Source organism: Haliotis asinina, chromosome 7 (genome assembly GCF_037392515.1).
Source record: "Haliotis asinina isolate JCU_RB_2024 chromosome 7, JCU_Hal_asi_v2, whole genome shotgun sequence".
In the NCBI taxonomy this organism is placed as follows: Eukaryota; Metazoa; Mollusca; class Gastropoda; order Lepetellida; family Haliotidae; genus Haliotis; species Haliotis asinina.
Window position 1 is genome coordinate 28,494,490 of NC_090286.1, and position 13,380 is coordinate 28,507,869.

Below are 13,380 nucleotides of genomic sequence, written 5' to 3' on the forward strand. Positions count from 1 at the left end.
GATTTTTAATGAAATTCAGAAGTTTTCCTCATAATAGTCTTTGAACAACATTGTCATACAAACCACCCTATCTACATAACCCCACTTCGAACTCCCTGACAATTGTCACTTGTCACATTCTATAGACAAAATTTTGTTGTGTTGTAATTTGTTTGTCTTGTCCTCTACTTCCTGGAAGAACCAAAGGTGATAAAATGTGTAGTTCAGAAGTAACATGAGTTCACACTCCATCCTGAAGGCCTTGCTATCCAGAGTGGCCAGCTTCTTCAGAAGAATCAATGTTTTTGAAGAAGGATAACTAGGCTTTGAACTCTGAACTTATACATCTTGGGGTAGACATGTATTGTGTCATCTTCAGCAATTGCTGTCTTCTTGTTCAGTCCAAGATACAAATCAAACATTCCAATGCTTGAAAAAAGTCAGCTGGGTCTCATCTGAGACAAACCAACACTTCAGCCACTGGCAACCCCACCAGCCCTTTCTGTGTCTTATGTTGTAGTTAGTTGTTTATGTTGCAATGTAACTCTTTGTCATAACATTGTGATATTGATTTGAATGTGTGAAAGAACTGCTAAATGTTTGTAATGCAACTGTCACATTTATCTTTGTGGTATACTGTTTAACATGGTTATAATAATTTGTGTAATTCTTTCCTCTGACTGAAATATGTGTTTTTATATTATTTTTAGTAATAATATATTCAAAATGTGATTATATTCTAACCTGTTTGCAATTTTCAATACTAATCTCTTTCCTTTACCTGTTTTCAATACAGGCCTGTGTTTATCATGTTTATGCTTGATATTTTTCATTTATTTTGCTTTGGTTTGCTTTTTATCGTGTCTGTCATTAGGTACATTTGCAAATTCTGCACACACTTGAGAAGGCATTGATAAGAGATAACAACCATATTAGCAATGTATATCACATTGTGACATAAATGTGCATGTACTGGAATCTGAATGGAATGGAATGGAATCACTACCAGTATTTGGGATTGGATCCCGTTCATCTGTTTGACTTTTCACTCTGTATGACCCCTCTTCTTGAAGCGTATCTTTTTCCTCAAACTCAAAATTGAAACTTCTGTCATTCAGCAAGGTAATAATCATTACCACAATAATTAGTTTGATCATTTTTTCATGAGGAGGACATCTGTGTAGTTGCTTTTTGCACACTCTGCTGAATAAGTGTAACAGTTATCAAAGCATATGATGTCATGCTATGTGTAATGATGTACCAACGACATTCCAGTATTACCTGTCTTGCAACTTCCAGAATATTATTGAAAATTACTTATCATAATGTTCATGAACAGTTTCAGTATTTTATGCTCAGAAATTGAAACATTTGAATCCTCCAGCGTACACCATCAGTCTGTAGTCCTGTGCTGTTATATCTACAATTGCCCACAAATTTTCAAACATGAGACAAAAATACAATCATCTAGAAATAAACATTTATTCTACACAATACAGATCAGGAAATTATATGGAGAACAGTCATGTAGTATCAAGGAGCACTTTCATATATCTCCAGATATTAATCTGCATTCTTGACTCAATGGCTTTTGCCCAATGTAGAATGGACCAATCAAGAACTTGCATCGAAGTACATATTATCAGATAGCACTATCTATCTATTTATGACAAAATACTGCATTTAGAACTGAAATTTGTTTTCAAAGAATGCAACTTTTTAACCTAACAAATCTTTTGGTTTGGTAAGTCCACAACACAAAGAATCTGGAAATTGTTCAGTATCTAGATAATGACCATTATTTGTTAAAAGAATTTTCCAAATTTCACTGCTTTGGTGGGAAATTTCCTGCCAACCTCCCAAAATGCAATGATCACTCCCTATCTGGATTAACATTGATATTTCACTGCATCCAGAACTTCTAAATATCTGAAATGTCCTTTTATGAAAAGTGATGTAAAGTCTTTCTGACAAACATTTGAACACTAACATACATTAATATAGTAAATACACAAAAAGTACTTTCATAATGGAAATCTTTTCTAACTATGATTTGTGATGTTTTCAGTGTGTAGTAAATGTACAATCTGAATTCACAACAACCATCTAAAGCATACACCAAGGAAGAGCCAGATTTTGAACAAAGCTCATTTTGCAGACATTTTTTTCCCACAAGAAGCTGTAAGTGAAAGTTAATTGCCACAACAGGCAAAATACATTGCTTTGTGTTTCAAAATTGCAGAGATTTACTGGATAACACAGGTGTAGGTAAAACTGCTGGAACTAATTCACATTTTGGCATTGGAAACTACAGTGTATCAAGTGTCTGCTGTTATATGGAAATTCATGTCTCTAAGTGAAAAAGACAACTTGTGATGGCTAGAAATGCAATATGCAGTGTTCAAAAGGACTGGGTTCTGAAGTCCTTGAGGTTTTGTATGACATTTTAATCTGGGGACAGAAAGTCTTTCCATCTTAACCATGAGGGTGACAACCAAGACAGCTTGATATTTATGTGTAATTTTGAACGCTGCATATGACTGATATACTAAAAACGTTTCGATCTTAGTCTGAATGTAGCCTACTATTCATGCAAGGCAAACCTTCCAATATTATATACTACTCATAAGAAGTTAAAGAACTCCTGATAGGCACAACAGAATATCTGCAGTCACATGAAAAAATCTGTATGTTCTTTTAACTTCTTTTCAGTGGTATATCAAGACAGCAAGTCATGATATTTAGGTATGTGTACAACAACAAAAGAAAGATAAAATATATTTAAAATATCACCGAATTATGAGAATTAACATACATATTTTAAATTGGAATGTACAAACTGTTCAACCTCAGTATATACCAACAGGTGTACAGGATGGTGAACTATCACAGTTAACTTAAAGTATACATAATAAATAACTCTTGATATAAGCAACATACCATAACAGCCACATCATAAAATATATGTACACAATAGTAACATGAACAGATATGTTCCTGAGAATAAACTAAGTTAAAATAATCTATGGGTAAAATGGAAGATCTAATAAATAATAGGATATCACAGAAGATAATACATCAACATATAGAGGATTTAACTGTCTAAAGACAAACAAAGATCCTCCAATGGCACATGGTATGGATGAATTTAGTCATCAGAGACAGAAAATGATTTTCTTAAATATTTGCATAAACTATTTGAGCCAGGCTAATTTCTAAAACTGGCACCCTATCGTTAGTGAAAACAATAAATAATTGTAAAAAATAGTAAATATTATTTTTTAAAGTAATTTTTATCACAGATATTATTTAGGCTGTATTTTTTGTTTAAAGAAGGAAAATTCAACAGAAATGGAATTTATCAAACCTACATTTTGAGACAGTTACACTGGAGTCTTTTCACCAAAAACATCAGACGCAATCAAACATTAAATCCTAGAGGTTCAAATTTACGATTTCAATTCCCTATGAATGTGTATTTCATATTGTGAACATAATATGTTCAATATCTGATCTTGTGACGATATTTGCACAAGTGTACTTCATTCTTGCATCGTGTAGTTTTGAAGATCATTAAGCTGAAGAAATACACAATGTTTTCTTCCTTGTCAGTGATATCACGAGACATAAACTCGTCTCTGATTCACATTGGATATTATTTACAATAGTTTGTAAAAAAATATGGTCATCTATCGTACTGAAACAATGTTTCTCCATTTCTTGGCATTTCAATGAAACTTCATTGATGAATAACAAAATCAGAAAAGGCAAACGAAATATGTCAAATAAATGAGGCTTCCATATAACACCAATTCTCCCTTGTATTAGCTAACATCATGCATGAAAAGTGTCTGAAAGAAGTACAAGCCTTGGTATTTAGTTTACTATAAGAAATAATGTATAAATGAAGTGGCCTGATTGCTTACACATCTGCACGTGAGTACCAGACTGGGCTAACAGAAATAAATTCAACATTCTTTCTAAAATTAAAGTACCGGTATGCAGACATATCCAGGAAAGTGAGAGAGTTCGTCATCACCAATCTCGCTGACCCAGTTTGGTCAGATACTTATGGATGTTCACGTTGCCTCCTTGGGAGCAGTCGCTGAGAGTGTAGGTGATTACACTCTCAGGAATGTCAAGGTTGTAGGAGCTGTTGTACATGTTGGTCCAGTTGAGAACTTCCTCTGCTGGGAGCAGTCCTGTTGGAGAGAACCACAATGCTTTGATCATAATCTTAACATTTGAGAAGCAGTTGTCACTAAGGTGACATAATTACCCATTGCAAATTATCAAATTAAACTTAAAAAGTAATGAAAGTGCAGCGCTAGTTTGAAGATGAAGGTCAATGTCCACAAAGACATGACGAGTCAGCCTCTCTAGACATCTTGGTCTGTAGCTGTTGAAACCCAAACAAATATTTTCAAGACTCAATTTGACCTTGCCATGAATATCATGGTATATGAAATATGGAAAAAAATTAGAAATATAGAAATTGCTTATCCAGTGAACCGCTCTTGAGATATCTTGCTTACAATCTTAACATGCAGAAATCTTCAAAGTATCACCGAGACCGGGAAAAGTATGTGAAGGTCACAAAAACTGACTGGGAACTGGCCCTTCTCTAGAAGAAGCTTGGTGTTAATATGAAGAAAATCTTTTGAATAGTTCTTGATATTTTGCTGACAAGCTTAACATGCAGGTTAACATGCTGAAATCTTCAAAGTGTTGCTGTGATCTTGAAAAAACATGAAGGTCACCAAAACTGACTGGGCCCTGTGCTTTCCCCAATATAGAGTCTGGTGTCAAATATAAAGAAAATCCTGTGAACACTTCTTGCGATATTTTGCTGACAAGGGTAAAATGTCACCTGACAAGGATGAAATGAAGATCAAGGTCACCAAACTTGACATAGACCTTTCTCCTACTGTGACAAACCTAGGTACCACTTATGAAAAAAATGTAGTGAACGGTTCTTAAGATATTCCATGAGCGGACATCCTTGATATCTCCAGGATATATGTTCCGATAAGTCTCCACTATACCCTGGATGCATCTACAGGCATCCATGATAATTCTGTTACCTCCCTTTGCTGGCTCCGGATTCTCACAGTAGCCAATCAGCTAAGCCACCATTACAACCAAGCTGGCCAGTGTCAACAAAGATAGAGGTTGCAGCTGTAAAGGTTTGTTTGCAGTGTGACTCAGATTTGGGAGAAATCATACTGACAAAATGACAGATCTGAAACCTTAAAAAAATATATGCAAGAACCCCTTCTACCTCTTTCAGAGAACCTCTGCATGGGTTGTGTTCCCAAGTTTAATTGGTTAGATAATTTAAAAAGCGACAGTGAGTTCTTATTGCTATGCTCAACTTCCCAGTAGACACCTGACTGGCAAAAAAGCCAAATAAGGGAGGTAATGAATTCATCAGGCTGAGCTGCAGATGCATTGAGGGTATAATGGAGATTTAATGGAATATATGCCCTGGAGATATCGAGGATGACGGATGGACAGATGGACAGAGCCTAATACTATATCCCCCACTTTGAGCTAAGCGTGTCGCGGGGAATAACTAATGTCCTTCACCTATGGCCTAATTCATACGTCTTGGATAAGCATTTTTCAAAAAGCAAGATTCAATTTAATGGCATTTCTGGCTAACGTTAATAATGATCTACCTCATGTTTAGGAAGAAGGCTGGCAAAGCCATATCATCTTGGTGCACCTAGTGTCTGCACAAGTTGTACAAGATTAAAAATACAATATGCCGATGAGACGGACATCCATTGATCTCAGGAAACAAAGCCCTTTCAGCATGCATGTAGATGGGATGACTGTAGTGCTATATAAATACCCATTTGATAATAATGAAGCTGTCTTTCATGTATAATTGACATGTTTAACACTTTTTTATGCAATAATCTAGAGAATGTTTAATGTCCTTTAGGCTAAAGCATCTCGAAAACGACTGCACGAATGTGCCTGCTACACAGACCTGTGCTCCGAGAGTCCTGCTTGTACAGGGCATTGGCAAACTCCATGAACATCTTGAACCATGGGGAGTCATCTCGGGGTGATGCAAGCTTTTTCTTCATCACCTAAAATAGAAGAACACCTTACAGAGCACACATATCAGAAGTATTATAGACTATGAAGGAGGTAGGAGTACAGGTGGCCAAGTGGTCTAAGGTGATTACCTAAATGTCTCCCTTTCATATGCCTGAAACCTATCAGAGTGGGTTTGAATCTTTAATTTACCCGGTTCTGTGTCTTATGATAAGACCAAGATGTCTTGGTAGTAATTTATAACACTCACAATTCTCAGGTATATTTGCCAAACATTGAGATTATACAATTCAGTATTTTTTCTTATATTTATCAGCAAATACATCATCTTACATACTACACCTTATCAAAGCTACCTTCAATCAAAAACCTTACAGTTTAAATCTGTTTTTGTGGCATATACATTTTTAAAGGAGAAAAACATCCAAAAAAAAGTGACAAATCTTCCCAAAAGGACAATGGGATGGCATAGTATGAGTTAAAGATGTCAGAAATGTGAAGGTGTCTAATGACATCATGCTGCTGGAATACTGCTGAAGACACAACCAAACCTCATATTCACCCTCATGTGTACTGAATAGTGAGTCTGGTTTACAATGGCTGACAACAGCAGACACTGACCTCATACCCAGCCTCCAGATGCTTGAGGTCGTTGTCCAGCTGTTGTATGGTCTGTCTGTTGCTCTTCAGCTGATCTGTCTCCGTATCATACAATGAGGTTTCATTGCCATGAGGTGCCTGAAACAGATACACAGGATCTGTTTTGGCTAGCCATCTCAGAAGCTGGTTCCTCTGACCAGTGTTCCATACCATCTGAGATCTATAACAGCCTATAATTACAATTTTAGAATGGCTGTCACAGGAATACAGTATACTTCAGTGCTCTTAGAGACAACACCCATATCGTAGTGAATAAATTGCTGGCTTATAACATAGATAAGTCATTATTAAGGGTGTTCACAGTTTCCGAATTTCCTATCATTAACTTTGAAATTATTTTCATAATCTTTAATTGTGGGTTTGAATCCTTGTTTACCCTGATCATGTTCCAAGATTAATTTCATGGGTTTCACTATATCGGTGAAGGACTGAGACCACATTATTTCAGGCATTCCTCCACATGACATGCCATGGTGCAACTGCAAGCTAAATATTTCCTAAATACTGACAAAATCAGTCAAACTTTTCAAAGAGAACACTTACATCCTTTCTCCACAGTGGCGTTACTGGCAGGCCTCCCTGTTTGACAGCTGGGTTGTTCTCTACAGCCCGGGGCCAGCTTGTGACAGGAGAGGGCACCTGCTTAGCATACTCCAGGGGCTTTTTACTTCTGGGGATGTGCAGGCCAGTCTTTGCTGGCTGCACCTTCTCCAGAAACTCCACAAACCTTACCCAGCTGGAAGCAAAAGCATATTTGTCACAACTTGAACTATGACATTTCCACACAAATATTAATACATGTGAATATATTTTGAACATAATGACTATCATAATGTATGTTATTCCGTACAAATCACCATCCTATAAAACAATCAAGTATATATCTAAAGTCAGCCTACTTGTACTGTCCATCACCATTGGGGTCTTCACACTTAGCCAGGATCTTGTTCACCACTGACTCCTGAAGTTTGATGCCCTTGGAGAAGACAATGGCCTTTATCTGAATCAGAGAGAGTGTCAAGATTAAGACGGCCACAAGACAAACTCTGATTCTGAAATGACACTATTTCAATAAATTACCACTAATACCATAATAACACTGTGAGTATGATTGAGTGAGTTAGTTTTACACAACACTCAGCAATATTTCAGTCATATGGCAGCAGTCTGTAAATAGCGATGTCTTGACCAGACAATCCACTGATCAACACAATGAACACCGATCTGTGCAACTGGGAACCATGACATGTCAACCAAGTCAGTGAGTCTGATCATCCAGTCCCTTTAGTTGCCTCTTAAGACATTCATAGTGACCCTTTGATGCAAGCATGGGTTGCTGAAGACCTTGGGGGGTATTTTACCCCAGATCTAATGACTAATACAGAGTTGCACATGCGATAATGGATTTGTGTGCTTCAGGGTATGTGAATGACAGACTACAGTGGTGGGAAGGTGGGAACAGTCATACCTAAGAATTTATCATGTAAGCTCATGTTTATTAAACTTAAAGTAACACTCATAAATTAATTTATGACAGTATATATATAGTTTGATAAAGTATAACCAGAAATTACTGATAATTTAAAGATTGTAAATTTTTTTTTTCACTCATAACTCATGTATTAAATGTGAATACTAGCAGGACATAACTTCAGATTCAAAGACAGGTGAACAGTTACAGTTAATTAGTATTTTGTCAAGTCACCATGGGCAGCAATGCAGGCTTCAATGTGGTGGTGCATACTACTGATCAAAGAAGTTAGAAAGTTGTGGTCCATGCTGTCCCAATATTGGACCAACTCTTCTTTCGTTTTAGCAATATTTGTTAGATTTTTCTTATTGACATTTTCCTTCATAAGTCCCCAAACATTTTCTCCTGGATTTAGGTCAGGGCTATAGCTTGGCAATCTAACAATGTCATGTTTAGGGTCCAAAATCAGGCCTGTGAATGCTTTGAATGATGTTTCAGGTTGGAAAATCCCAAAGTTTCCATAGGACATGTGAGCAGATGGAAGTAAATGTCCCTCGAGAATACCTGTGTAGTGCTCACTATTCATATTCCCTTTAAATACACAGAGGGGTGTTGTCCCTAACACAGATATGCCACCCCAAATGTTCAATTTCAGACAGTTTGTTTGGTCCAGAATTGCAGTGTATTAGGAAACAGTGACAGAGAACTTTCATCTAAGAAAATCACATTGTCCCAGATAAAATATCTATGCTGTAAGCATCAGTTCAATCTTCGCTCCTTTTCTTAAGGTTTCATGTACGGTTATGGAATTCCTCGTTTTTTCTGCCAACCCATTGCATGCAGCTCAGTTCTAATCGTTACGTTACAGACACAGTTCTTCTATCAATCATATCCAGCCTTAAGTTTTCTAAACTCCTTCATTTGTTTTTAGAAACAAGGTGCTCAGTACCATATCCATTTGCAATATTTTTCTAAACATGATAAACAGTGGACAAAGGGATGCCTGATCTCCTTGAAATCACTTTAGCTGATCTGATGTCCTTATAATACTCTAAAATCAACTTCCTAAAATCATCCATACTGAAAATGATGTCTGCTAACAAGTAAACAAAGGGAGATAACTCTTGATTAACTAATGTTTGTTTCTCTTGGATGGAACCAAGCACTTGATTGCTGGTCAAGGCTGTTTATACCAGAAATCCATTCAAACATATTCTTAAAATTCTCAATAATTCCTGGTCATACAATATATTCTGAAGTAACCATTTTGACAAAAGCTGGTCTTGAAAGTGACTCCATCATACCTCATCAGCACACAAAGTTTCTCTCATTTCCCTGTCTGCTGCCTGGAAGCGTGCCACTAGGCCCTCGAAGTCAATGCCATCCTCTTGGAGTTGCTGTTCAGCCATGTTGCGTAATTTCCCAATATTACTGTCATAGTATGGTGATGATGGACGACTTGCTCGACTAGAAGGCAAAAAATAATGTAAAACACTGACAAATCCATGCAAGAGCATGATGACACTTCATCAACATTATTTTAAAGTAATGTATGTAATTATTAATTATATACCTGACCTGTTGAGCAACCAGCCCCAAGAAATTTTTGTTCAAAGATTGAGGTTAATATGCACAAAAATTGCTAAGCATTTCCAAGTCAATAAACTAAAATGTTATTGAAGACTGACAAAGTAAGACTGTATCTGTTCTTTCCATGTTCCAAAAGTTTGGACACACGACTTTATGACAAATGACAACCATGAAAAATCTACATGTCAGATTGAATGCACCAGCTATACAAAAAATATTCATCATAGATATAATTTCGAAAGAACTTTTGAAAAAGTTGTTTTACAAAGCACACCAGAACCCCAGCACCAATCCAACACCTCACTCAAAAGCCATGGAAAATCAAGGTGTAAGTCAAGGATTTGAAAACTGGAAGGAGAGATGAACACAACTCACACTGCAATATGAACTAGAATTCATGAAGGAATTGACAATGGGTAACATTAGAGTGCATCTCCTGCATCAGCACCTGCCTATGTTTGTGCAAGGATAGCACAGTACCATGCATGTATACAAACATATTTACAGCAATAATACAATGGTCAATGTTATAAGATAAACAGTGAAGCCTCGTTAGTCTGGACGCCGATAATCCGGATGTCTCGTCTCCCGGACGATTTTAGCTTGTTACCAAATAATGCCTATATAATTTGCCTGGGTAATCCGGAAATTCGGTTTCCAGAACCGGACGCTGAATAGCTGTAACCAATCAGTAAAACAAACAGTAAATTGCTTCATTGTCCGGATACTGTAAATCATGTTCACGAACCGTAACAGCGCCTCCCTTGCCTCCCGGGCGATGTTTACGTAACTGCCCTCAGTCATTGGGAACAATAAACATTGAGTTGACATGATGAACTCTTGTTAACTTTTGAGAAATGTCAATTAAAGGATGTTGTTTTAATTAGACATTAAAAGTTCCCGACTGAAGATGCTGTACATTCACAGTTTGTTTGACACCTATCAGCAAACATGGCGAGTCAATCGGGGATGAGATATCACTCGGGAAAATCATCGATGTCAAGAATTCGATGAAAAAGGTAACATGCACACAAACGACCATGAAGGACTTTTTGGTGTGACTGTGACATTGTACAATGTTCCTGGAAAATCAACAACGAGATACTTTGCAATGCCTTGAATTTATTTACATGTATTGTTGTGCTTGCTATTGGTCATTTTATAAGCTTTATAACATTAAATGTTTATTATTTGTTTAATTCAGAGTCGTGTCTTTTTTGTAATGGTAAAGGGAAGAAACTCTTCCTTGATTCAGTAGTCCGGATGATTCGCATTCCGGACGAATTTGCTGAAAAACACAACCGTCCGGATTAACGAGGCTTCACTGTATATGTCGATAATTGTATGACAAATACAATGATTCAGATCCCTGAAAGGTCTCAAGTGTTTCATTCTCTGCTATTTAGAAATATGGGTGAAAAGAACATGTAATTTTCTCTCATCTACATATGCAGAAATTAAGTCCCAATCCCCAGCACTCATAGAGACCCATGAATATGCAATCATGGCTCACAAATACTGGAACACTTATAACCAGTGTTTGAAACACTTTCCCATAGAGCTGCTATGCAAGACTTAGTCATTTCCAAATTGGGCTTGTAAAACTAGGTTTGCATCTTATTTAAACCTCCAGTCAATATATATGTATTTCTATCAAGACAACTGCATCATCATTTAACCTCAGAGTCTACTGTCGCTTTTCAAAGTAGTCCATCAGAAGTGGGGCTAGTATGCATCCACTCCTGACACTGAGCACTACTTCATGTACAGCTTCCAACTGTACAATCTTCTATCTCATAGGTCTCCGTTTAATGTCTGATAAGCAGTAATAATGCTTTTCTCCCTGCAATATGTATCAAATTTGGTCTAGCTGTTGCAATACTTACGGACTCCACGGCCTGGGACAGTCAACATGATTTGTGTAGTAATGACCTTGTCTACCAGTTGACATGTATGATCGGGGACTGTAAAGTTCTACTGGCAAACTGGACAGGAAAGAAAACATGCTTGCCATAGGAGAAATGTTTTTACATTTTTATGAAACAAAGTATCTCCGAGACACGTAGTCATTAACAAGTTCCTTTTTCTCATTTCTTTTCATTTTTTTCTAGCTAGAATAAATTAGAGTTGTCAGATATCAGTTTGTTTGACAATAAATCCTGAACTTTAGGTCAGTTCCAAAAGAAGATAAAATCAACCATTTGAAACTTCTGCTTTATGTAACAGCAATACGTTTATTTCATATACAGATCAATTGAATTTGTTTTGTTCAATTCTATAACAACACTATTGTACCAGTTCTGAAACTATTCAGTTAATAATGAAGGACTAAATACTCTACTGACTGACTGAATATCTTCTATGTAAATAGTGTTAAACTAGACATGGCTTCTGGTTAATACAATCACCTGTCAGCTCAAGATCTGAGTTTGATTCCCTCTATGGGTACAATGTGTTTAGTCCTGGTGTCCACGGCCATGACACACAGTGTAGGAAAGATGTAGAAAATCTAGCCTGGCTGGTCAAATTTTTTACCAGTCTTGCCAAAATCTAGCCTGTCTTCCACTTCCTTACTAAACTCGTCTACAAGAAGCTAAGGCAAATACCTCTGTTCTTATAGCAAACTTATCTCGTCAATTTTGTTTGCGATAATATTATCGGTTTTATTATTCTAGTGCCCTTTGGCAAAATTCAAAAAGGATGTAAACATTATATATATAAAACTGACCCAGCATGAGGACGGACTAGATTTTGTTTTGTTAAAACTGACACGACATAAGGATGGACTAGATTTTTTTTTTAACCCGTCCTCCACAAAATTCACCCCGTCTCACACACAGTAACCAAGGTTGTTGCTGTGGGATTAATACTGGTCAACTGGTATCATGTGATTTGATACAGCTAATGTCTGTCTTATTTGAGGGGCATTTCAGACGTTGGAAAGTACAATACTGACAAATCTATGGATAGCAACTTCTTATATTTTGTGAGGGTGATGTGTCAGGGCAGATTCCTGTTAGACAATGGTATGAGAGTCTGTACCAAAACATTCTACCCACAAAAGTAAAGGAAGTTGTTATCCATCAATTGGTCAGTATTCTGAAGACTATCAGCTGTTACAGCAGGGATACTAGTCTATAATTAGAAATCATCAACCAACACCTCTCTTATCAGGGTAATTAACAATCCATTCTTCCACTTCGAACTTAAAGTATGATAAGTGAATTCTAGATAGACATCTCAATGTACAAGACCTATGTGTTATTGAAGTGAATATTTGTTATCAAGTAAAGTTGAAGGGACTCTTCAAGAGAGGTAAGTTCATGATCTTCCTAAGGAAAGTCGTATCAAAAGTTTAAACTTGCCCGCTGCTGCCAAATTGATGGAAAATGTTGAAATGACTGAATAAACATAAAATAATGGCAATGTATTACAAAGCATACCATATTTTCAAATATTAATCTATTGTCCTACTTCAGAAATTTCAGTAATGATCAAAATACAGGATTAATTATGGGGCAGGCCAGCACTAAGTCATGTGTGTAAGAGTGGAGTATCTGTGTTACAGTTCAGTGTGGTATTTCTCAGTATATAAAGCATTAGTTCAAAAA

The 13,380-nt window shown here is 36.6% G+C and overlaps 1 protein-coding gene across 2 annotated transcripts in view; it reads right to left on the reverse strand.

Moving 5' to 3' along the window:
- Positions 1 to 1,442: 1,442 nt before the first annotated feature.
- The window catches only part of LOC137291364 (uncharacterized), a 69,549-nt gene continuing 57,611 nt past the window's right edge, over positions 1,443 to 13,380 (reverse strand). The window contains exons 7-13 of one of the 2 annotated variants that reach the window (XM_067822681.1): positions 11,656 to 11,754; positions 9,484 to 9,646; positions 7,608 to 7,708; positions 7,252 to 7,444; positions 6,670 to 6,786; positions 5,978 to 6,080; positions 1,450 to 4,181 (exon numbers count right to left, since the gene is read on the reverse strand). In XM_067822681.1, the coding sequence (XP_067678782.1) occupies positions 4,015 to 4,181; positions 5,978 to 6,080; positions 6,670 to 6,786; positions 7,252 to 7,444; positions 7,608 to 7,708; positions 9,484 to 9,646; positions 11,656 to 11,754 (943 nt within the window). In that variant the 3' untranslated portion in view covers positions 1,450 to 4,014. Of the gene's footprint in view, positions 4,182 to 5,977; positions 6,081 to 6,669; positions 6,787 to 7,251; positions 7,445 to 7,607; positions 7,709 to 9,483; positions 9,647 to 11,655; positions 11,755 to 13,380 lie in introns of both variants that reach the window. The other variant, XM_067822679.1, reaches the window with a different exon arrangement.